Source organism: Camelina sativa, chromosome 9 (genome assembly GCF_030686135.1).
Source record: "Camelina sativa cultivar CO46 ecotype springtype chromosome 9, ASM3068613v1".
In the NCBI taxonomy this organism is placed as follows: Eukaryota; Viridiplantae; Streptophyta; class Magnoliopsida; order Brassicales; family Brassicaceae; genus Camelina; species Camelina sativa.
In genome coordinates this window covers 25,675,523-25,698,282 of record NC_141888.1, presented here as the reverse complement: position 1 = coordinate 25,698,282, position 22,760 = coordinate 25,675,523, and the positions used below count along the sequence as shown (strand labels likewise).

Genomic DNA, 22,760 nt, shown 5'->3' with positions numbered 1-22,760 from the left:
ACTATTTATATTTAAATGCAACATCGTCAACCCAATGTTTTTTGAACTCCAACAATTCCGCAAAAGATATTATATTTCATATACATCTGGTTAATTCTGTATTTGTTTTTTCCCATTCTCCAACATGTACTATATATTGCTTCCAATTAAATCAGTTTTTGTCTTACTTTTCACATCAGTTTTTCCCAATATTCGTACAATAATCTTTTTAAATGAACAACAATCTTATAGTCTTTAATATTTTCCCCAGTAACTATTTCAAGGCAAGTCATGTCCCGTCAATTTTAGTTGCCAAAATTTATTAAGACCCAAAAGATTTGTACATGATTGAACAAATATAGACTTACGTCAAATAACAAGGATGGAGGCCAGATAATATGACCAATTTATATTTTATTTTTACTACTATTACTTAAAACATTGTCTTGATATTTTTAAGGAACATTTGTTTTTAAGCGAAAGTGGTTGAAGTTGTGTATTGTACAATAGGTGACACTACATTTCATGCACTAACTGTAATTTGAAAATGAAAAACTCTGGTTTGACCTTGACATGTTACACTTTCTCTCCATTCGAAGCTGTGGGAATACTCCGGTGTGTTGTTTTCAATGAGTCCGTAGTGTGGCAATCCGTTGTTTCATAGTTCTTTTCATATGTTTTTTTTATTTTATTTTGTGTACTAACTATTTGAAGGTACTATTCAAACTAAAATTGCCAACCTAAATCACTTTTTTATTCTTAGGCCAACTTAGATGAATTGGACGACGAGGTGGCTTACCTCGTCAAAGACTTAATAGGGAAGACATTCTATTCCAATGTCAAAGAGTCTACATACAATTTCACGGCTCTATGTACCAGAGTTTCACTGTCAGTCTGTCACATCTATCAAAGATGATCAACACCACTTACTCTTAGAACTTGAGACACACATGTGGAAAAAATTTCAACAAGGAATCATAAACCATTTACGCTTGAATTTTAACATTTTCAATTTTACATTTTTCTCTTAGTTATGTTAATTTAACAGATAATTACTGATGATATAAACCAAAACTTAAAACCGAGGTTGAAGTTTCTCCAAGATTTTGCAAGGGATAAAGGCATTGATTGGGGTTTTAACATTACTGGTCTATTGTTGACAGAAAATACAATAACAAAAGTAAAACAACTTCTGATGTTGGGAGAAACCAGCAGGAAAAGGGAATAAAATCACTTGTGTTTCATCTGCGAAGCAAAGACAAATACAAGCCATACAAAAAGAAAACAGTACAAATTTCAAATTTCACCGTATATATATTACAAATTGGTAGCATCCCAAAACAACACATTCTAATTGTAAAACAGAGAGATATTTTAATCTTTTATACATTTTGTTATTTAATAAATTAAATTATACATCAAAGTTTGTTTTTAGTAATGGAGTGTCGGTTAGGGTTGGGTATGGATAAATTATTATTTATGCTATAGATTGTTCAAATCTCCTTGTGATGATGATGTCAAATATCGACAATTAGCCGATCTTTTCATCACAATTGAATGATTTTAGGTTTTTAGAAATTGATATGTTGAATTTGTATTAGACATATCTCTTAAGGATAATATATGTACCAAGTGAAATTTACAAGAACATGAGGTTTCTATTTTTCTCACTTAAGCTTGTGGGTAACTCTCTTTTGAAGAAAGAAAGAGTATTTTTCAATAATTTAATATATGAGGTTTGATTGTAAAATAAAAGTAAAATTAAATCCGTGCGTAGCACGGAATAATCCTCTAGTTGTTACATAAAGATAACAATGTTTATAGTTATTTACACCAAGGGGCATGTTGATTTGACGGCTTTCCAAATCATTTGGGTACATATAATAGATGTTTCGTTTCAATGATTTATTCGGTATGCAAATCCTCGTTGACAAGTAAAGAGTCGTGACAAAGCAGAATTTGAATGTTTGACGTCAGGTCAGTCAATGGTAAAAAGATGCAAATGGTGAGGGGGTTGATTAAAATATTGACATTTTCATAACCAAACTCTGAGCACCTATATATAAACGTCATACTCGATTCCAACAAAACTCAACCTGTGAGATTTTCCTCTCTTCCGAATAGTCCAAAACCAACAGAAATAATTTTGATTTTTCTCATCTCTATTCTGGAAATGTCCGAGTCAAGCGACTCAAGCAGATCTTTGATCCCGAGCTTCCTCTACTCCTCCGATCATCATCGTCTGTTTCAGTCGCCGGGGGAGTCAGCTACGACCATGACGACTCATCTCAAATCACGGCCGTTGGTTTCTCCGACTTCTTCAGTCTCATCATCTAACGGTACCGCCAGTTTCGCCATCGCGACGCCGAACGAGAAAGTAGAAATGTACTCGCCAGCGTATTTCGCGGCGTGTACGGTCGCCGGGATGTTATGCTGCGGTATCACGCACACGGCAATTACGCCACTCGATGTCATCAAATGCAACATGCAGGTGAAGTTCCAAACCAACTACTCTGTTTGTATTTAACATTTTGTAAGGCTTCTTTAAAAGCTACTTTATTATTGAAATGGTGAAATCTTGAATGATATTGTTCTGTAATATATTCTATTTTTTTTTGGTTCAAATGAATTATTCAACTTAGTAAAGTTTTGTTAATTCTACTTTTCTTGTTATACTTGCCACATGCTGTCAACTTTTGAGTTTCTTGTTTTACACGGCATCGACTCTTCAACGCCGTCAGAGACTTTTCAGTCTCATGCATGATATTGATGTGAACTCAGAGAGGGAATCTGAGCTCAGTTTACAGAAAGACCCTTAATGTTATTGTTAATTTCAGATTGATCCATTGAAGTACAAGAATATAACTTCTGCTTTCAAGACAACCATCAAAGAGCAAGGGCTCAAGGGTTTCACCAGGGAGCTTTTAAATACGGTCTCTATGAGTACTCCAAGAAATACTACTCAGACATCGTTGGACCGGAATACGCAGCCAAGTATAAGACCTTGATATACCTAGCTGGCTCTGCATCTGCGGAAATCGTTGCTGATGTGGCTCTCTGTCCAATGGAAGCTGTCAAAGTCAGGGTACAGACTCAGCCTGGTTTCGCCCGTGGTTTATCTGATGGTTTACCAAAGATCATCAGATCCGAAGGCCTTCGAGGTTTACACAAAGGACTTGTTCCTCTCTGGGGACGCCAGATTCCATGTAAGTATATCTGTACACAAGAAAATGTAAGAAGGTCATTGAGATGATGATTTCAGTTAAAAAAACAATTCTGAGGGTTTGCAGATACGATGATGAAATTTGCTACTTTTGAAAACACTGTGGAGCTCATATACAAGAAAGTGATGCCTACACCAAAAGAGGAGTGCTCAAAGCCAGTTCAGCTCGGGGTTAGCTTTGCAGGTGGATACATAGCTGGAATTTTCTGCGCCGTCATCTCGCATCCTGCAGATAACTTAGTATCTTTCCTCAATAACTCTAAAGGAGCAACCGTTGCTGATGTAAGTAAAGAACTCCATACACATATCCATGCTCTAAACCAGAAGTCCAGAACATCAAGCAGCTCAGAGTTGTCCACTGATATATACAGCTTGTGGACACTGACATGGTTTGATTCTTTCTTGTACTACAGGCAGTAAAGAAGCTAGGGTTATGGGGTATGTTTACACGTGGACTTCCTCTTCGCATTTTCATGATAGGAACACTCACTGGAGCGCAGTGGGTTATCTATGATGCTGTCAAAGTTTTAGCTGGATTGTAAGTTTTTCATCACCTACACTTAATACTCATTTTAGAACCTAACATATGAAAGTGTACACCTATAATTTTGTTATTTTCTTAGGCCAACCACTGGTGGTGCTTCTCCAGCAGCTACTGCGCTTGCTCCATCTGTAAGTGCATAAAACTACAAGGAAATTCCTCGCTTAGCCGTCACATTAGAGCAATAAAAGGGAAACAGAGAACTCACAATTATTTTTCTTAATTTGTTTCCATCTTGTAATAGTACAAAAATGGTGTTTGCTAGCTACATGCCTACATCTATACTATACCTATTATGTTTCTACATATGACATTGAAAATATCCTTTTGCGCTCTGCTACATCAGTTTAAACACAAGTTGTGTTACACAATCAATCCAAGAGGGACTACAACTCTTGAGATGGGTTTAATGGAAAGATGTGTCAAAAACAACCTTAGCAAATACGTGTACCTCAACAAAATACTGACATATTTTGAAGACAATACCTCCACAAAATTGTGAGTTTTATCAAAAACCCTTGTGATCTTTCCACATGTACACTAAAAAACTTCACCAATAATTTAACAAACTCAAGAGGAAAATAAATTTAATCCCTTACAAAAGCTTCTCAGCAAGGTTGTAGCTAATTTAACAAAAGTAATAGCGTTTAGTCTTTTCTCTAATGGCCTGGCTTAATTAATAATGTAAGATTTAAACAGCAATCCTACTCCAAAGTAATATGGGCTTAAACGATGAAGTAATGAGGAAGCCCATAAGGGCCCAATACGTTTTTTTTTGGTTTTTTTATTGGGGGTCGTATCACAACCAGATCGTCTTCGTCTTCCTCAATTCATTCGCCGGCTCGAGAGATTTTGCAGAAGCAGAAGAAGAGAAAAAGAAGAAGATGTCATTCATGAGAGGAGAAGCGTTAGTCACGAAACTTGCTGCGCTCGCCAAATACGCCTTTCTTCCTGGAACTATGGTCGCCTCTCTCATCTATTCGCCGCCTGATTTCTCCAAACACTCTCAATCTTCCTCCAAATAGGTCAGATCCCGAATCATTTGATCTCTTCTTCCCCTTCCTTCTTCGCGATTGTCTCTGGTTATATATATATATCAAAATTTTCAGTGGTTTCTCATGCGTGATTTAAGTAGTCAATTTGAGAATTGAGAGCTCTCTCGCATCTTGAAATCAAAATAGAATTAGGTTATTGTGGTTTAGGTAATATCATCATCATCATCATTATCATCATCATCATCATTATCATCATCATCATCATCTTGTGTAAAGTTGCATATAATCACTCAAAAATCATACTAGTTTTGAGTTTTTTTATTTGTTTCTCTGATTTTGAAGTGATAGTTTTGTATTCTATGTTACTCTCCTCATTTAGAGACGTTTACTTATGACTCTTATATGGTGTAAGGAGATCATTAAAAATGGATCTTGAAATCTTCTTCTTCTTCTTCTTGATGTGTGCAGGTTACAAATCACACAAAACTATGTGGTGGCTTAAAGAGTTGTTACTTCTCTGTTTCCAAAAAATGTTATTTCGTGATCGAATTTGATTCGAATGTTATGTTCCGAATAATGTTTCATGGAAACTTTCTCCATTGAGAATATATAAATGCACAAGTTATCTTGTTAAATAATCATCTCGCTATGACGTCTTATTGTCGAAAAACTCTTCCATAGATCGTCTTCATGGTTGATTACTTTACTTAATTTGCTCTCTAATGTTTTGTTGTTTTGGTCTAAGTTTTTAGTTATTAGTTTCTCAAGTTTCTTCTTTGTCGATTGTTTTTGTGTGTGTGGGGTTCAAAATGTACTACGGCAGTTATATCACACATTATGTACTTTGCTTATGGATCGTAAGATCAAGCAATATAGTCTAGGTTTGGTCTTTTTTTACGCCATAACTAATAACATTATTTGAAATAGAGGCAAAACAAAGCTGAGCTTCTAGGAACATAACTTGAATCTATTGAAGTACAAGAACATAACTTATATATGCTTTCATGACAACAATCAAAGATTAAGGACTCAAGGGAAAAACATTCTCTGAAAAACCCAAGTTATTCAAAAAAGTAGCATTGTATCACACGTTAAAACGCTAAAGAGCTTCTTCTTCTTCTTCTTCTATCACTTGTCGTCAGAGAAGGTAATCTTCTTACCGCGAGATACACTGAAGATTACCTTCTTATGAACCCCATAGAGCTTCATTTTCCTATTGGGTTTTGTCTGCCAATCAGCTTCTTCTATCATAAGGTTTTCTCGTCCAAGGCAGTCTTCGTTCCTGAAATAAACAAAAACCCTTGTCATCTCTCCATCCATGAATACCAAAAATATCACCCAATGTCCTCTTGATAACAAAACTCAAAAGGCAAGTAATTAAAAAAAAGCTTACCAAAGCTTCTCTGCAAGGTTGTACCTAATTAACAAAAAATAATAGCATTAAACAATGACATCAACACTCTAGCAATAAGAATAGAGAAACAAATCTCCATAAAACATGGATAATCAATTTACTTGGGTCGGAGAGGGTATGGAGCTATCTCAGCCACATCAAGAGAAATATAATGACGCTGCAATTTTCCTCCGTTCTTCTTTTGCAGCGCCTACCATATGAAACATTAAATCAGCAATGGTGCTTTCAAATAACTACTTGTAAAGTTGTCATTATAAGTACTACACTACTTAAAATATTTTTCATCATTAAACTGCTCTCACCTCCTTTGCTTTGTTAGCAGAAGCAAACTCAACAAAGCCACAAGAACACAAGAGGATACTAAAAGGTGCTACGCTACTTACATGTCTGGTATTTTAGTTTTTAAAGAGAGATTTGAAATAAAGAGTGTCCTTTTTCTTACGGCAACTTCCTGAAATTAAAAAGCCAAGTTTGTTAGCACGACTCTTAGGAGAAAAAAAAAGACTTTAATCGCATATCAACAAAACGTAGATTCATCCCTAGAGTAAGTCATATTTCGACTTTGTGGCAACAGTTCTGTTATAACACTGCTAAAGCGTTTCCTCTGAGCATGATTTATTTCAAGATAATAAGTAACAGGGTACCTCAACAAAATTGGGAGTTTCATCAAGTCCTTCCACTGCCTCATCTTCTTCTATCAGGAGGCTTTCTTGTCGAAGGTAGTCTTCATACCTGGAATATATCAAAAACACTTGTGATCTCTCCATGTATACCAAAAACAGCACCCAACGTGCTCTTGATAATAAATTTATGAGGCAAAATAGTTAAATCCCTTACCAAACCTTGTGATCTATGAAATACCTAATTCAAAAAAATAATAGCGTTAGTCTTCAGTAATGCCATCAAAACTCTAGCAACCAGTGCTACAGAAACAAGTCTCCCTAAAATGGGAAAATCAATTTACTTGGGCTGTGGAGAAGAGCATGGAGGATCTGTCTTAGCCACATCAAGATGAATCTTGCGATTGTGCAAATATTCACCATCCTTTTCCAGCGCCTACAGATTTAAAAGATTGAATCAGCAAAAAACTTCTTGTATAATTTTTCCATCAAAAGTAAACACTACTTTTCAAATGATTACTAAAATACATTTCATCATTAATATATAAATTAATGTAACCTTCTTTGCTTCGTTAGCAGAAGCAAACTCAACAAAGCCATAGCCAAGTTGCTTGCCCTTGTGGTTTACAGCAAGTCGAACATGAATAACTGTTGCAACATCTTTAAAGAAATTGATGCTGTACAAATAGAGGGATAAAATATTAGTCATGAAAAAAACTTGCTGCAAGATGGAAAGAGAGAGGAAATTAAAGGTGCTACTTACAGATCTGATACTTTAGTTTTGTGATTTAAATCGGAAACACAGAGCGTCTTTTTTCTTACCGCAACTGCCTGAATTTAACAGCCAAATTTTGAAAGCATTGACTCTTAAGGAGAAAAGGACTTTAACTGCATAACAACAAAAAGTAGCCTCATCTAAAAAGATTCATCCCTAGAATAAGTCATCTTTCAACTTTGTGGCAACAGTTGTGTTATTAAACGCTAAGCGTTTCTTCTGAGCCTGGCATATTTTGAAGATAATAAGTGCAGGGGTACCTACCTGAACAAAAATGTGAGTTTCATCAAGTCCTTCCAGTGTCTCATCTTCTAGTACCAGACCGCTTTCTCGTAGAAGGTAGTCTTCGTACCTGGAAAATCAAAAACCCTTGTGATCTCTCCCCATGTTCACCAAAAAATTTACCCAATGTGTTCTTGATAACAAACTCAAGAGGTAAATAGTTAAATCCCTTACCAAAGCTTCTCTACAAGGTTGTACCTAATTAAAAAAAACCAATGGAGTTAGTCTTCTGTATGGCATCAAAACTCTAGCAATAAGTTGCATAAAACAAATCTCCATTATATGGAAAATAATTTACTTGGGTCGTGGAGAGTATGGAGCTGTCTTAGCCAAGTGAAGGGAAATCTTACGATCATGCAAATATTTGCCATTTTTCTTTTTCAGCGCCTACAGTGTATGTAAGATTTAATCAGATATCGTCATACTTTCAAATAACTACTTGTATATTCGAATTACTTTAATACTTTTTTTTTTCTTCATTACTATAGAACTACTCTCACCTTCTTTGCTTCGTAAGCATAAGCAAACTCAACAAAGCCATAGCCCACATGCTTACCCTCGGGGTTTACAATAAGTCGAACACTAACGACTTCAACTTCAACATCTTCGAAAAAGCTGATGCTGTAAAAGAGTGGAAGGATTAAATATCAGAACATGCTCTGAGAACGTAACTGGAAAATTTAAGGTGCTACTTACATATGTGATATTTTAGTTTGGGGAGAGAGATTGGCAAGAAAGAGCGTCTGTAGTCTTGCTGCAACTATCTGGATTTTAACAGCCAAGTGTGTTAGCACAACTCTAAGGAGAAGAGGACTTTAAAATAAGTCATCTGTCGACTTTGTGACAACAGTTGTGTTACTAAAAAAAGCTAAGCGATTCTTGTGAGCATATATGGCATATTTTGAAGAAAATAAGAAGAGGTACCTCAACAAAATCGGGAGGTGTCTCCTCTTCTTCCATCGGAAGGCTTTCTCTTAGAAGGTAGTCTTCGTACCTGGAATATCAAAAACCCTTGTGATCTCTCCCCATGTAGACCAAAAATTTCAACTAATGACTTAAGAGGCAAATAGTGTTAAAAAAAAAAAACTTACCAAACTTTGTGATCTATGCAATAACTAATTAACAAAAAAAACATAATAGCGTTAGTCTTGTGTAATGGGAATAGCAATAAGTTAGAGAAACAAATGTCAAAATCAATTTACTTGGGTCGTGGTGGTCGTGCAGGGTAGGGAGCTATGTCAGCCACGCCAAGAAGAGCAATCTTATTACCAAACAAATATTCACCATTCTTCTTTTCCAGAGCCTGCAGTTGAAAATCAGCAAATGGTGTAATTTACAAAATAAACACCTGTAAGATACATTTCATCAAATACTAAAAACTAGTCTCTCACCTTCTTTGCGTCGTTAGCAGAAGCAAACTCAACAAAGCCACAAGACCGACGCTTGCCATTGGGGTTTAGAGCAATTTGAACACGAACAAGTTTTGCAACATCTTTGAAGAAATCGATGATATTTGATATTACAATACCGCGAGAGACATGGTCAATAAAGAGCGTCCTTTTTCTTACTGCTGCAACTGCCTCTACAAAATCGGGAGTTTCATCAGGCTTCGTATCCTCCAACAACTCGACCCATCCTTTGATCTGCTGGAGACTATCCTGTTACTTACATGAGTGAGTAGCCAGAATGTAAAGAAGAAAATTTGTTCTCAAAGAAGTAGAGGATTAAGCAAAATTTCATCAGGCTTCTTTCTTACTGCTGCAACTGCCTCTACAAAATCGGGAGTTTCATCCACTGCAAATTGATCAGACTTTGTCTCTGAAAACTCGTCCCTTCCTTTGATCTGCTGCTGGAGACTTTCAGGAAATCCTTTCGTTGTATCCTGTTACATGAGTGTATCCATTATCAGAACAGAGTGTAATCCTCAAAGAGCAAGAGGAATCCGACCATCTCAGGTTACCTTCTCCTCCTCCTCGGATGTTTCCTTATGTTTCTTCAAAATAGGTTTGGTCTCCAAGTATCTTCTTGCTCTCGCTTACCTAAAAGAACAAACTTTTAAAATCAACAACCTCTTCAGATATAGTAGCCCAGACTTATTTATCTTATAAGCCACCCAAAACAAACCCAATAAACTGGCCATGAAGAAGATGAAACAGTCTCGCTCTTCTTTCCCGGGAAGAGTTGAGAGCAGCGAAGTTACTAACACTTGTAAACATAACATGCTTTTTATACACGTTAAGGGTTTCGCTCTTCTTTATGGGCCTTGAGGGGCTAATAAGCTTCGGCCCAATTAGATTATTCTGTTAATGTCCGTCGACAATGTTTTTTATACAACCAAAATCAATCTTCTTGATTGCAATCAATCTTCAGGTACGTATACAGTAAATATATGGTTAAGGGTTGGTGTTTGCAACGGCTCGGGAGTCCGCTTCTGTCGACATTCGAGATACGGGATGACTTCCAAGGTAGTAGATTATGTAGGCGTTGGTAGAAACAGTCTGCATCCTAGTAGGCATGAAGGCTGAGTCTGTTCTTATGCAGTAGTAAGTAACACTACCTGTCACAAGTCATTCTTTTAAGCGCAAGTAACAGCAAGGTATGGTATTTTTCTGCCAATGACGTTACTGCTCTCTTGTCTAACTTCATATCCTCAAAATACGCAATCATGTGCAATTACTTGGTTTCTCGTAGAATTAGTTATACTACATATCTGGGGGAGAGAGGTAATCACCCTATTCTGATCCAACTTCTTTTCAGAAAATTACCATACCTGTGCTAGCAAGGCAGAGCAAAAAACAGAATTGCAGGATCTGCTTAGCAAATAGGGCAGATAACTGTATCCTCCTCTGTAGTGCTTGAAGACTTGTCCTTGCCAAATGGACAAAGAATATACTTAACAGCCGAAGATTTAAGCACCCGAAGAAACAACAAGAGCATTTCCTGAATACCACCAATCAAATCAACAGTTGAATGCCAAACAGAACCACAAAATCAATTCCCTTACAACATTTCTGACAGCAGGCAAGACAAATACTCATCAGATAAAGACTAAAAAGAATGCCTGCTGTGGATACATTTCTGAAATTTGCTACTTTTGACAATAACGGGGAGCTCATATACAAGAAAGTGATGCCTACCCCAAAAGAGGAGTGCTCGAAGCCAGTTCAGCTTTGAGTCAGCTTTGCAGGTGGATACATTGCAGGAATTTTCTGCGCAGTCATCTCACATCCTGCAGATAAGTTCGTCTCTTTCCTCAATAACTCTAAAGGAGAAACTGTTACTGATGTGAGTGAAATTCCATACAAATCCTTACTTCACCAGAACAGACAACAACTCAGATACATCCACTGATATATATATATGGCTGCTACCGACTTGGTTGTTATTCGTTCACATGCTACAGGCAGTAAAAAGGCTATTTTTTGGGGTATGTTTACCAGGGGCCCTCCTCTTTGCATTTTCATGATAGGAACACTCACTGGAGCGCAGTGGGTTATCTATGATGCTGTCAAAGTTTTAGCTGGATTGTAAGTTTTTTCATCACCTGCACTTACAATATTCTCATCAATACTCAAATCATGTTAGAACCAACATATGAAAGACACTCCATCACTTACCTATATTTTTCTCATTTTCTTAGGCCAACCACTGGTGGTGCTTCTCCTCCAGCAGCTACTGCGCTTGCTCCATCTGTAAGTGCATAAAACTACAAGGACATTCCATCGCATAGCCGTCACACTAGACCAATATAAGGGAAACAAAACTCCCAATTATTATTCTTATTTTGTTTCTACCTTGTAATAGTACAAAAATGGTGTTCACTACATCTAGCTATTATGTTCTACATACGAAAAGTTTTTGAAAATATCCTTTTGCGTTCTACCGTCTATCAAATCCAAGAGGGACTACAACTCTTGAGATGGGTTTAATGGAAAGACTGTGTCGAAAACAACCCTGGCAAATACATGTCTAACTTCTGGAAGGTAGCCTGAAGATAATGAGGTATAATCAATTTCACTGTCTTGCTTAGGCACAAATTCCTTCTGCACATTTTCTTTCACACACTCGAATATTCTTCTTGCATCTAGGTACAACTGCAACGGTATGAAAACCTGTAGAAAAACCAACGATATGAGAGAATTAGGACAACAGCTAAACCGAGGAAGTCTTGTTTCTAACCATTAGCAATAAGATATATCAAACTCCGTATCCTATAGTCTAGGCGTTCTAAGGAGACGAATCTGCATTTGCATATGTATCAATGAAACTTCGTTATATGAAGCTAAGAAAAATAGGAGTGCTTACCATATCGGAACGTGGGGCCTGAGGATACGCTGCCATAGCCTTAGAAATAAACTTCCCATTAGTCATCTGTCCCAAGGCTTCTTTGACAGATGAATCAAGATCCATGACTTCATCCAATAAGGTTTGGGAGTCCATTTCCTCTGGCTCCAGTAGCTCGAAGAAGCTTATGTTATGTGGCTTTGTGACTTCCTCGGTGATTTTTATAGCTTCTAGAACATCTCCACCATTGTGTACAGCAAGGCTGAACGCGGCAACCACTGAAGGATATCGAGGTTGATCAGCAAGGGCTTTGTGAAGAGCCAATATTGCTAACCTGCAAATTCCCCACCCAATTATGTTAGGCATTACAATATTGTCAACTGTATATAATAAGGATGGTTCCTAAAGGATCTTAATAGACGAAGACCCACATACCATAAGCTGCTGGGGCAAGGTCTGTCTGGAGCCAACAAAGTATCCAAATTGCCGAAGAGAGACTGCACGGTTGAATGTTAAGTATAAGTTCTTTACTCCACATGTTAAGCAACATACACTTGTCTCTGAAGAATATTTCAAAATGTGCATCTGCTTATTACCAGAAGCATGTTAGTCGTTTCGTCACGTCTCTTGAAACCACTGTGAACGAGATATGCTGCCTGTGAATATTGAAGTTAAATAGACACAAGATGCGATAAAGACACAACAAGAGTCGAGTGAAATCACTAACAACCTGAATTGGTAAAAGAATTTCTAGTATCCCAAATTTCCACAACAATCTTAAAGAAGCTTCTGCTGATCCATATGCTAACATGTAATTCATTTCCATCAAGATTCTTCCCTACACATTTAATGCAGAATCATTCATGAACAAGATGTGATACAAATGTGTAGAAAAATTTTATTTGTGGTGAGAAGCAATAACAAAAGCTACCCTGTGGAGTCTTTGTACAAGGAAGGAAAGGTTCCTTAAAAAATGAGCTGTTTCCTTGGCTATTGTGAAGCCTAAACGCGCAGCAATTCTTGTTCCACGAAGAATCCGGGCTGGAAATATTATAAACCATGTCGCACTAATAAGCTTCCATTATATAGATTCTTAATGGTATTCATACAAGAATTTGTTTTTTCTAGACTCTGAAGGGTGTTTCTAAAAAAATCCGAGGTGGAAATGTTACAGAGATGAATTTCTTTCCCTGAAAACTCACCACAGTCTTCTTGAAAAGATGTGCCAGCATGAAACACCGTCCGTAGCTGTGAGCAAAGAACCACACTTAGACCATATGTATTTGTAGATAATTAATCCCCAAAAAAAGGTATTACAGAATACGTCCACACCTTGGCTTTTCTAATGTCTTCCATTCCCCCGAGATAGTCATATACAACTTTGGCATACGGATCAAACATCAAACTGAGATAGGAAAAGCAATATAAATTTGTAAGGAAATGTAATAAAAGTTAACAGGAAACATGAGGAACCAATTCATTTCTCTCTTTCTACAAGAGTTTGTTCTAGGTATTAACAAGATACCCATTAATAGTGAAATCACGCTGCAAGCAATTATTGTAACGGATTCTGTCCTCGTCATAGGAGCCATTGAATTTTCCAGAACCAGTTCTAGGAGAATGTTGAGCAGATGTGCTAAAACTCGAAACCTACTCAAGAAGAATACAAAGGAATCTAAAGTGACGAGATTTGTTCTTATTTTTGACTTTGCTATGCTTATATTGGTTTTAAAAAGATAATCCTTGACAAGAAAACAACAAACCTCAATCATATCACTCCCAACGTGCACGTGACATATAGGAAACCTTCTTCCAACAATTTCACATCTTGAGAAAGTTCGAACAACCTAAACACATTTCCAACCAAAAAATAGAATCAATTCTTGAAATCCGATTGAGAGACGATGTTATAGAGATGACACTTAAGCTTTGGAGACTAACATCTCTAAGTTCTGCAGAAGTAAGTACATCAAAGTCTTTTGGTGTCCTTTTCAAAACAAGATCCCTTACACAGCCTCCAACAAGGTAAACATCATGTCCTAAACACATCATGAAAAAAAAAAAGAAAACAAATATCAAAATTCAAAACCAGCAACTTCAGAAAAAAAAAAAAAAACACATTTAAGATTTCTATCAGAAGATAAAAAAAGCATCAACCTTTACTCTTAAGGCCATTTAGAACAACCCGGGCGGGCTTTGAAATCATAGAACTGGTTATCCCAAGATCTTCTGAATTCAATTTCTTCCACTTTGGTGCTTTACCCTTGTCATGATGATAAATTGCAGCAGCAGTAGCAGTGTTGAACTGAACCTGTAAGCGAAACAACATATTAACACAAAACAAAGGAACACGAATTTAAAAATATATGAAAACGAAATTACATAGAATTATACTGTCGTAGTTGTTAAAGAGTGTATATATATTTACCTTGGAGAAACAGTAAAACAGGGGAATTACAGAGAAATTGGATCTGCAAGCCAAACCCATACTTAAACCCGCCATGAAAATTCAAAAAGATTCACCATTTCATCATGGGCTCTTGATGCTTATCAAGCTGCTTTAATGGAATCTGAAGTATCAGACATTTTTTTACAGAGGAGATTGTTAGGGTTTTTGTTTGTCTTTTTCAAGATGAACAAGGAAGGAAAGGGTTTATTATAGCCACGTGGCCAGTTCTCAATACATAACTATCGTGCCGTTTTAAAATCTTTCGTTAATAAGTACACAGCGTTTTGTTTTAAGATAAAACTGTATGCCGTCTTATGCTTCAGAAAGGGGACTACACGCTGTTTCATTAATGCTCAGATCGGGAACTTTCGCGTTAGTAATTCTAATTCACATCGTCAGTAGTCTCCTGGAAAGGCCAGATCGAAGCTGAAGCTTTTTGACTGGGGGAATCGATGAAGCTCTTGCATTTGATATTCCTATTAGCTCTAACTACTGGAATCTCTGCTGTTCTAATCTACATTATCGGCGTCTCAAATCTATGTAAGTGGTGTATACTACTCCATCGTTGTCCTCAGTGTTTAGTGTTGTATTCGTGTTTTTGTTTCTGAAGTATGGGGGATGATTAATGATAAAGAAGATGATTCCGTGGATTTAGACGAGTCTAATCGGCTTAGCAATGAAGATTTAGAGGCGTTGCAGTCCTTGCAGAGCGGATTCAAGAAGTGCGTAGTAAGTGAATCCAAATCAATCACTAGGAATCGATTGCTTGATCCGTTTTGGGCTTGATGATTAGAACTGATCTAATGATGATGCAGAGTGCAAATGGCCTGGGATTACAAGCTGCTACGGGTAGAGATTATTGCAAAGTTTCAATTAACTTCCCCAAGGATACTGTTCCCAAATGGGTAAGCTTGTTATAATTCTTAGTGTTTAGCAAAATTGATCTGTTGAAAATATATACACTTATACCTTGTTTTTATGTCTTGGATTAATGTACAACAACAGAAAGATCCCAAGTCTGGAGAGCTTGAAGGACTGTCCTATGAGTTTGACCTGTGCGAAGCAGTAGCTACATGGGAACAAGTGGGTGTTTTAGTTCTTATAGTCTGTGTAACTTTCAGTTCATATCATTTGTTCTAGTCTTTAAAGTGATGGGTTAATTGGTGAGTTGGTTTACTAGGTCAGGAATAGCTCTACCATACTCACCAAGGAATACATTGATGCCTTACCAAATGGATGGGAAGATTATGCTTGGCGCAGAATCAATAAAGGAATTCAACTGTAAGTATTCGCTGACTTTAATCGGTTATTATCACTATCCATTTTCATAGACAACAGCTCAAAACTAGCTAGAATGTAAGGGTCTCAGTCCCAATATATATTTGGTAGTTTGTAAATATAGTGTACAATGCTGTGTTGTTGTCTTCTTTTCTTGGCCTTAATGAAACGCTCACTCTGGCGCAGTAATAATTGCCAGAATAAATCTTTATGCATCGAGAAGCTTTCATTGGTGCTTCCTGAAATACCACCATATTTTCCCCGGCAGTTTCAGCGATGTGCTGTTATTGGTAACTCTGGTGATCTGTTAAAAACAAAGTTTGGAAAGGAGATAGATACTTACGATGCGGTTCTTAGAGAAAATGGTGCTCCGATTCAGGTTAATGATGAGTTATTTTATCAAACTTCCAATTATTTTGTTCCCTCTGTAGTCTCACGTACCTTCATTTTTGTTTGGAATATCTTCTTGCAGAACTACAAGGAATATGTGGGAGAGAAAAGTACATTCCGTCTTCTTAACCGAGGGTCAGCTAAAGCCCTTGACAAAGTCGTGGAGTTGGATGGTACTGTATAACTGTTCCCTTGTTTTTCACTCCTTCATGGTTATCATCGCCATTGTTTCTCTATATCTATTCATTTGTGTGTATCACAGATTAATGCCTGCAAATACATACTACACTCTCTCTGATCTTTGAAATTGTGCAGAAAAAAAGCAAGAGGTCCTCCTAGTAAAAACAACAATTCATGATATCATGAACAAGATGATTCGGGTTTGTACATTGCACTTATTTGTCTCTTGGCTCTTTTGGTTTTGGATATCTATAATCTGCACCTGGTCTTTGAAAGATATTTGACGCTTTTCTTTCTATGCAGGAAGTCCCAATAAAAAATCCTGTGTACTTAATGCTTGGTGCTTCATTTGGCTCGGCAGCCAAAGGAACTGGGCTCAAGGCTCTTGAGTTTGCTCTCTCGACGTGTGATTCAGTGGATATGTATGGTTTTACTGTGGATCCAGGCTATAAAGAGTGGTATAACGTCTACCGATATTTGTTTTTTCTAGCTTTCTACTTATTAACCATGTTTACTAATTGAACCTGTCTGTTTATCAACTATGTTTACCTTTGACAGCAATCTCCTGTAATATTCTTTCAGGACTAGATATTTTTCAGAATCTCGACAAGGCCATACTCCTTTGCATGGTAGAGCTTACTACCAGATGATGGAATGCTTGGGTGTAAGTATCTGGTGTCTCGTTTTTCCTCATTATCCAGTTAACGAGTTGTTAGGGAATAATTACTTGAATTCGTTTATGTCATTTGCATTGGCCTATCCTAGATTAGGAGATCCCTTCTAACTTTTTGGTTTTAACTTGGTTATCTTTTCTTTTAGCTCCTTAAAATACACTCTCCCATGAGAGCTGATCCTAACCGAGTCGTGAAATGGGTGCCAAGCCGCAATACAATTAGATCTGCAAGAATTGCTGCAGAGAAGCTCTTGAGGTAATCATCACTAACCCAATTTCATCTCCTTTCTTTGCCAAACTTTATCAATATTCTCTTAAGAAACCATTGTATGCGCAGGAGAGTTGGAGCAGGATCTGCAGACCCATTAGCATCATGCTCGATAGTAAAGAAGAGAAACAAAAACAAGCGTCCAATGGTCTCACAGCTCAGAAAACCTGTGAGCGACCATCAAAAATTTGTGAGAAGCACAAGCATGTACCCCGTAGAGCACAGTCCTGGACATGGTCAGCTTTGCATAACACCACCTGACTAAGAAACTGCATATCTAAGAATTGACTGATCACCTTCCACACTGAAGCACAAAACAGAATCCCAGGAAGATGATAGATTCATTGTAAAGCACAATTTTAGGGATTGAAAGATCATCGAGGTGAGAGTTTTCTGCGTAGTCTCTTGAGGTTAGCATTCATTCTTTCGTTATCTTGTTTCTCCAAAATTTTCTTCACGAGAGATGTAGGTAAAATCATAGAAGACTAAAATAGAATGGGAAGCTAGACACTGCTTGTTCCATGTCTAATTATAGAATATAAAGCAAATATTATGTTCTTTGTAATCTTGTCTTGTTATTATTCCCCGACTTTTTACTAGTTGCGAAAGTAGATAATGCGATTAATTGAGCGGAAGAATAGTGTAAGTGTGTAACTGTAAATTGGTCTCAGCAGTCAGCCCTCACGTTGTTCCTACGAGCTGCATGAATAGGAAGGAAATTAAAATGGAACCACCGGTCAATGAAAATATGAAATCTGAGAAGTCCTAAAAGACAAGAAGCTTAGAGGATACCTAAGAGATCTTTTGAACCAGAAAAGTATCTGAAGCAGAAAGTTTACATCTTTCAGTGGCTCGAAATTCCCCTCCTACATGTTCCTTTGAGGCTTGGATCAGTTAAAAACCGAAACTTTATATTCCAAATTTCATCAAGGGCTTCAATACACACGAATAATTGAATATAAACTCAAACCTTGGATAGACACCCAAACTTTCTCCTGGAGCTAATCGTTAGGAACAGTCTTCCGAGCAGCTTCTTTTCAGACAGAATCTCAAAATGAAACCAAAATTTGCAAATCATACATCAATACACTCACCTGTAGATTTTATACAAAAATTACGAGTTTTATGAGATTTTTGTTAACACTCAACTCGTCAACACGAGTTTTGTTGTGTATCCGGATTCCTTAATTTGTCTGCATTGGCAAAACAGCTGTGAAAAGAAAAAGAAGCATCGTACATCAGTTCTTTATAATCAAATTTTGGCTAATATTGTCGCATGAAATTGTTGTATAAAGTAGTAGTCTGTATTTTGGCTAATATTATTTAAAATTCGTAGTTAAGCATGTACATAATAAAGTTAAGTATCTAACATATCAGAAAAATAGGAACAATAATATAAATTCGAACGGGCTAGATATCGATTAAATCAGCTTCAATTAGACCTCCAGACTCATCATCTCGCCTATCTTTGTCAAGTTACCTTCATCGTCCACTGCTCCCAGGTCAAACAAATCCGTCAAGGCCTGAATAAGGCTCTTCTGGGAAGGAGGATCCATAAAATTCAAGGATAACAAGTCCTTCACACCCAGCCTTTTCAAGGCCAGAACTGTGTTTACGAGGTTTGCTCTATACATCTCGGGAACCTCCAGCGGTATTAAGCCACTGTAAATTTCCTGTGTGTATAGCCTGAAACATTTACCAGGCCTTGTTGTACCGGCACGACCTGCTCTCTGGTCAGCACTAGCCATGGATATTGGGGACACCACCAAGGAGTCTAGTCGAGTTTGTGGGTTGTAGTATTTCTGCATGGAGAAACCAGGATCAACGACGTAAACAATCCCGTCGATGGGTAGAGAAGTCTCTGCAATGTTGGTGGAGACGACAATCTTTCTCACTGTATGTGTTGTGGGATCGAAAACCCCTCTGTTGCATGGCAGGCGGGAGGAAGGAATACAGTGGCACGACTTTGACTTGATCGCCGAGCTTATCGAGGATCCTGCTGCAAGCATCTTCAATCTCTTCTTCCCCGGTTAGGAAAACAAGAACATCACCAGGTGGCTCACACATGTGAATCTGGATAACTTTGCGTACAGCAGCCTCGAGATAGTCCGTCACAGGATCTCGAGTATAAACGATCTCCACTGGATGGAGCCTACCTGGGACTTCGATGAGAGGCACATTATGACCGCTAAAATAGTGGCTGAGCTCGTGGGCGTATAGGGTTGAACTCATCACAACCAGCTTAAGAGCAGGCCGGCTAGTCAAGGCTTTTTCAAGAATACTAAAAAGCAAATCCGTGGCTATACTTCTTTCGTGGGCCTCGTCCAGAATGATCGCTTTGTAATTTGATAAGAGCGGATCCACCAGTGCTTCTCTCAGAAGCATTCCATCGGTCAGGTACTTGAGCACGGTTCTGGAGCTGCTGCAATCGTCGAAACGGACTGTGTAACCGACTTCTTCACCGATCACTGCATCCATCTCTTCAGCAACTCGGCGGGCCGCAGACATCGCTGCAACTCTACGAGGCTGCGTGCACCCAACAACCAAACCTCCCAGTCCCACCAGGATTAGGGTTTTCATAGACCAAAGTTTCTAAAACGAACTGTGGGATTTGCGTTGTCTTACCACTGCCCGTATCACCCGCCAGTATCACCATCTGATTTTCCTTCAAAGCTTGGAGAAACTCGTCTTTGTGTACCCATACTGGTAGGTTCCTACGTTCCTCTTGTATTTCCAAATACCTAGCAGAGTTCACCATATCGATTCTCTTCAAGACTTCAACAAAAGATAAAAAATAAAAATAACAAGTTAGTAAACCTATTTATAACCCAAAAAAAAGAAACCTATTTTCCTTTTCACAGAGTATTTGGAAATTTTCCTTTTCTGCATAAGCCGTATAAGCCGTAGTTTAGTTAAACATTCTTTTGGATTTTTCTACAAGTTCTGGAGAATTGTATTTAGCTTCTACGGAGAGCTTAGAAACCAAAAATATAATTATAATTATAGAATAAAAGACTGCTGACCATAATCATTTACTACAGAAGCATGACCAAAGATCATCTGTCTCTTCATATTTCCTTACCAATTTCTCAGCAATGTATTTGTCAGGATTTTTCTTGCTAGGATTGAAATGTTTGCTTGGAGTTCTTAAAGGGTTCAGTGAAGACACACAAACCAAGCTTCTATCTGACACAAGATTTCCATATATCCACCGGAGTTGATGCTTCTACTCAGACAGATACGAAAATGGCTTCCCAACAAATTGAACAAGTTTACTTTTCCATATGGTAGACTGATCTCATGGGCTCAAGATGTCATCGAGAATAAAACTTCGAACCAATACATTCCATGTAGCAATACTTGGGACAATACCTTCACTTATCATCCTCTCAAGAAGAATCACTGCATCCTCCCTACAATTAGAACTGCATAGACCCCATAACACATTTGTGTAAGAGATTACATCAGGCCGCCACTTTCTTCTTCCACATGAAACTAGATCCAACATCTGGACTGCCCTCTCAGCTTTTCCTTGTTTGCAATATGCTAATAATATCATATTCATTGTAATCTCATCCGGAGATTTACCATCGACCATCATTTTTCCTACTAGCTGCAGAGCTATCCCCGGGAGACCTGCATTGCATGATCCATGTAAAAGTGTGTTGTAAGTCGATAAGCTCCACTCCAGACCTCTCATGAAGATCTCTCGGGTAAGACCATAAGCTTCTTCTATTCGGTTTGCCTTTGCGAGCCCATCCAGCAACTCATTATATGTTACAATGTTGGGAGGACATTCGTATTGCTGCTCCATTTGTCTGAACACTTTCTCAGCCCAGTCAAGCCTCCCGGCATCGCATAAACCTTTGATAAATGCGTTAAACGTTGGCACAGAAGGGGCACAGTTTTCTTTAGACATGATTTCTATAAGAGATTCAGCTTCTTTAAACTTGGAGCACCTACAAAGAGCTTCCACCATGTTCGTATACACCACAACATTTGGGGAGCATCCACTAGTTAGCATCTTATTCCATATATAAACTGCACCCTCGAGGCTACCTCTTTTGGCAAAGCCGTTGATAAGAGAGCCATAGGTTCTGATGTTTGGAGAACATCTGTTTTCTTCCATGTGTGAAAAGACAGACATAGCCTTTTGCATATCCCCATGGGAACAAAATCCTTGAACCAAGGTATTAAACGCTACAACATTCGGCTGTAGCTCAAATCCTCTGATCATCCGGTTCCACAAGTCTAGAGCATCGACTGCTGTACCTCTTACAAAACAACCCTTCACAAGAGAACTCAATGTATGGATATTTGGATGACACCCTCGTTTCAACATCTGCGCCAGAAGCGAGAAAGCAAGCTCAATTTGACCAGAATTGCAAAGCACATTGATAAGTGTAGAGTACGAGATAACATTAGGAGTTATCCCTTTCTCCACCATTTCCCTCATCAGGTCAAACGCTCCTTCGTAATCATGGTCTTTGCATAACCCATTAATCAAAGCGTTATACACACTCACAACAGGTTCAAATTTTTCTGCCAGCTCTCTACCTTCCTTCACCATACCAAACTCACACATAGATGAAATCACAGTAGTGTAGCTCACAGCATCAGGACAACACCCTTTATTCGACATCTCCACCAGCAACTTCTTTGCACCATCTACCTTATTGTTCTTACACAAAGCCTTAAGAAGAACATTATAAGTGAACACATTAGGCTCAAACCCATCTCTCTTCATATCTCTATAAACAGTATAAATCATCTGAATCCTATTCTCACCAAGCAGAGTATCCAAAACATGGTTATAAATCTTAACCGAAGGATCACACCCAAACTCCTTAATCCTATAAAACATCTCCACAGCTCGTTCAGCTAAACCCACTTGCCTATAAACACTAATAACACTGATAAACAAATCTTCAGAACAATGGAAACCTTGGAGTTTCATTTGCTGCAAAAGATACTGAACACTATCAACCTGACCATCCATTGCAAGCTTCCTGATCATCACCTCGAATGTTAAAGGCGTGTGCTTGAAAAGATTCGAATTTGCAACGGATTTGAAGAAATGCAAAGCTAATGGAACACAAGACTCTTGTCTCAGCCTCTTCACCACATCTGATTCTTTGATCTCCGCTTGGTTTGTTGTAGCTTCTGGGAAGAGATGATTCACATTGAGATTTGTATTGAGCACAAATGGGATAAGAGGTTTTTGAACTTTCAATAGCAACGAACATCCTTCTACCAGATACATGACCGCCGCGAATATACCTAATCTTCTGCCGAAGCTGAAAAATCTCAGGTCTCTCAAGGATGAAGATGAAGAAGATGAGTCTCAAATGACCATTTTACCCTTCTTTAATTGAATTGACCTTTCCTCAAAGGGGAAAATGCTATATT

General features: G+C 37.9%; 3 protein-coding genes and 3 pseudogenes across 8 annotated transcripts; 2 read left to right on the top strand and 4 right to left on the bottom strand.

The window, feature by feature from the left end:
- Window positions 1–2,007: 2,007 nt before the first annotated feature.
- Window positions 2,008–4,083, top strand: LOC104711380 (mitochondrial phosphate carrier protein 2, mitochondrial-like). Its single transcript, XM_087465332.1, has 5 exons — window positions 2,008–2,470; window positions 2,817–3,185; window positions 3,270–3,484; window positions 3,616–3,740; window positions 3,826–4,083. The coding sequence occupies exons 2-5, from the start codon at window positions 3,044–3,046 to the stop codon at window positions 3,884–3,886; spliced, it is 543 nt and encodes a 180-aa protein (XP_087321458.1). The 5' UTR covers window positions 2,008–2,470; window positions 2,817–3,043; the 3' UTR covers window positions 3,887–4,083.
- A 1,606-nt stretch (window positions 4,084–5,689) lies between these two features.
- LOC104715438 (uncharacterized) lies at window positions 5,690–10,838 on the bottom strand (annotated as a pseudogene). Its single transcript, XR_002033158.2, has 22 exons — window positions 10,834–10,838; window positions 10,600–10,769; window positions 10,280–10,386; window positions 9,586–9,711; window positions 9,221–9,487; window positions 9,032–9,132; window positions 8,921–8,944; window positions 8,754–8,823; window positions 8,526–8,593; window positions 8,330–8,450; window positions 8,128–8,216; window positions 8,004–8,027; window positions 7,812–7,899; window positions 7,536–7,603; window positions 7,332–7,449; window positions 7,117–7,208; window positions 6,990–7,013; window positions 6,797–6,884; window positions 6,455–6,603; window positions 6,254–6,342; window positions 6,132–6,155; window positions 5,690–6,020 (listed from the first exon to the last, which is right to left on the bottom strand). The product of XR_002033158.2 is annotated as an uncharacterized LOC104715438 (transcript).
- Window positions 10,839–11,578: 740 nt separating this feature from the next.
- Window positions 11,579–14,795, bottom strand: LOC104711381 (uncharacterized). 2 transcript variants are annotated; one of them, XR_015566159.1, is made up of 13 exons: window positions 14,542–14,795; window positions 14,271–14,424; window positions 14,055–14,152; window positions 13,877–13,960; window positions 13,639–13,763; window positions 13,446–13,518; window positions 13,316–13,361; window positions 13,045–13,154; window positions 12,844–12,951; window positions 12,710–12,749; window positions 12,549–12,610; window positions 12,135–12,447; window positions 11,579–11,941 (listed from the first exon to the last, which is right to left on the bottom strand). XR_015566159.1 is itself a non-coding variant. In XM_010428080.3 (13 exons), the coding sequence occupies exons 1-13, from the start codon at window positions 14,614–14,616 to the stop codon at window positions 11,735–11,737; spliced, it is 1,515 nt and encodes a 504-aa protein (XP_010426382.1). In that variant the 5' UTR covers window positions 14,617–14,785; the 3' UTR covers window positions 11,579–11,734. The 2 variants fall into 2 exon arrangements, 1 of the variants encoding a protein (XP_010426382.1); XM_010428080.3 differs by having other exon boundaries at window positions 12,710–12,769; window positions 14,542–14,785.
- Window positions 14,796–14,895: 100 nt separating this feature from the next.
- LOC104711379 (sialyltransferase-like protein 2) lies at window positions 14,896–17,916 on the top strand. 2 transcript variants are annotated; one of them, XM_010428079.3, is made up of 12 exons: window positions 14,896–15,102; window positions 15,218–15,291; window positions 15,378–15,467; window positions 15,568–15,645; window positions 15,743–15,843; window positions 16,027–16,219; window positions 16,313–16,403; window positions 16,546–16,610; window positions 16,714–16,868; window positions 16,993–17,074; window positions 17,230–17,339; window positions 17,421–17,916. In XM_010428079.3, the coding sequence occupies exons 1-12, from the start codon at window positions 15,015–15,017 to the stop codon at window positions 17,614–17,616; spliced, it is 1,323 nt and encodes a 440-aa protein (XP_010426381.2). In that variant the 5' UTR covers window positions 14,896–15,014; the 3' UTR covers window positions 17,617–17,916. The 2 variants fall into 2 exon arrangements, with proteins under 2 accessions (XP_010426381.2, XP_010426379.2); XM_010428077.2 differs by having other exon boundaries at window positions 14,938–15,102; window positions 15,200–15,291.
- Window positions 17,917–18,658: 742 nt separating this feature from the next.
- LOC147938744 (putative pre-mRNA-splicing factor ATP-dependent RNA helicase DEAH3 pseudogene) lies at window positions 18,659–20,109 on the bottom strand (annotated as a pseudogene). Its single transcript, XR_015566568.1, has one exon. The product of XR_015566568.1 is annotated as a putative pre-mRNA-splicing factor ATP-dependent RNA helicase DEAH3 pseudogene (transcript).
- LOC104711378 (pentatricopeptide repeat-containing protein At3g48810 pseudogene) lies at window positions 18,659–22,691 on the bottom strand (annotated as a pseudogene). Its single transcript, XR_015566567.1, has 2 exons — window positions 20,434–22,691; window positions 18,659–20,126 (listed from the first exon to the last, which is right to left on the bottom strand). The product of XR_015566567.1 is annotated as a pentatricopeptide repeat-containing protein At3g48810 pseudogene (transcript).
- Window positions 22,692–22,760: the final 69 nt, after the last annotated feature.

Coding starts and splice junctions, on each gene's coding strand:
- LOC104711379 (XM_010428077.2), top strand. CDS start 15,015: ATGAAGCTCTTGCATTTGATATTCCTATTAGCTCTAACTACTGGAATC. Junction 15,292..15,377: donor GCGGATTCAAGAAGTGCGTA/GTAAGTGAATCC, acceptor ATGATGATGCAG/AGTGCAAATGGCCTGGGATT. Junction 16,869..16,992: donor GATCCAGGCTATAAAGAGTG/GTATAACGTCTA, acceptor ATATTCTTTCAG/GACTAGATATTTTTCAGAAT.
- LOC104711381 (XM_010428080.3), bottom strand. CDS start 14,616: ATGGCGGGTTTAAGTATGGGTTTGGCTTGCAGATCCAATTTCTCTGTA. Junction 13,764..13,876: donor TTGGGAGTGATATGATTGAG/GTTTGTTGTTTT, acceptor CTTCTTGAGTAG/GTTTCGAGTTTTAGCACATC. Junction 13,362..13,445: donor AAGACATTAGAAAAGCCAAG/GTGTGGACGTAT, acceptor CTTTGCTCACAG/CTACGGACGGTGTTTCATGC.
- LOC104711380 (XM_087465332.1), top strand. CDS start 3,044: ATGGAAGCTGTCAAAGTCAGGGTACAGACTCAGCCTGGTTTCGCCCGT. Junction 3,485..3,615: donor AAGGAGCAACCGTTGCTGAT/GTAAGTAAAGAA, acceptor CTTGTACTACAG/GCAGTAAAGAAGCTAGGGTT. Junction 3,741..3,825: donor GTCAAAGTTTTAGCTGGATT/GTAAGTTTTTCA, acceptor TTATTTTCTTAG/GCCAACCACTGGTGGTGCTT.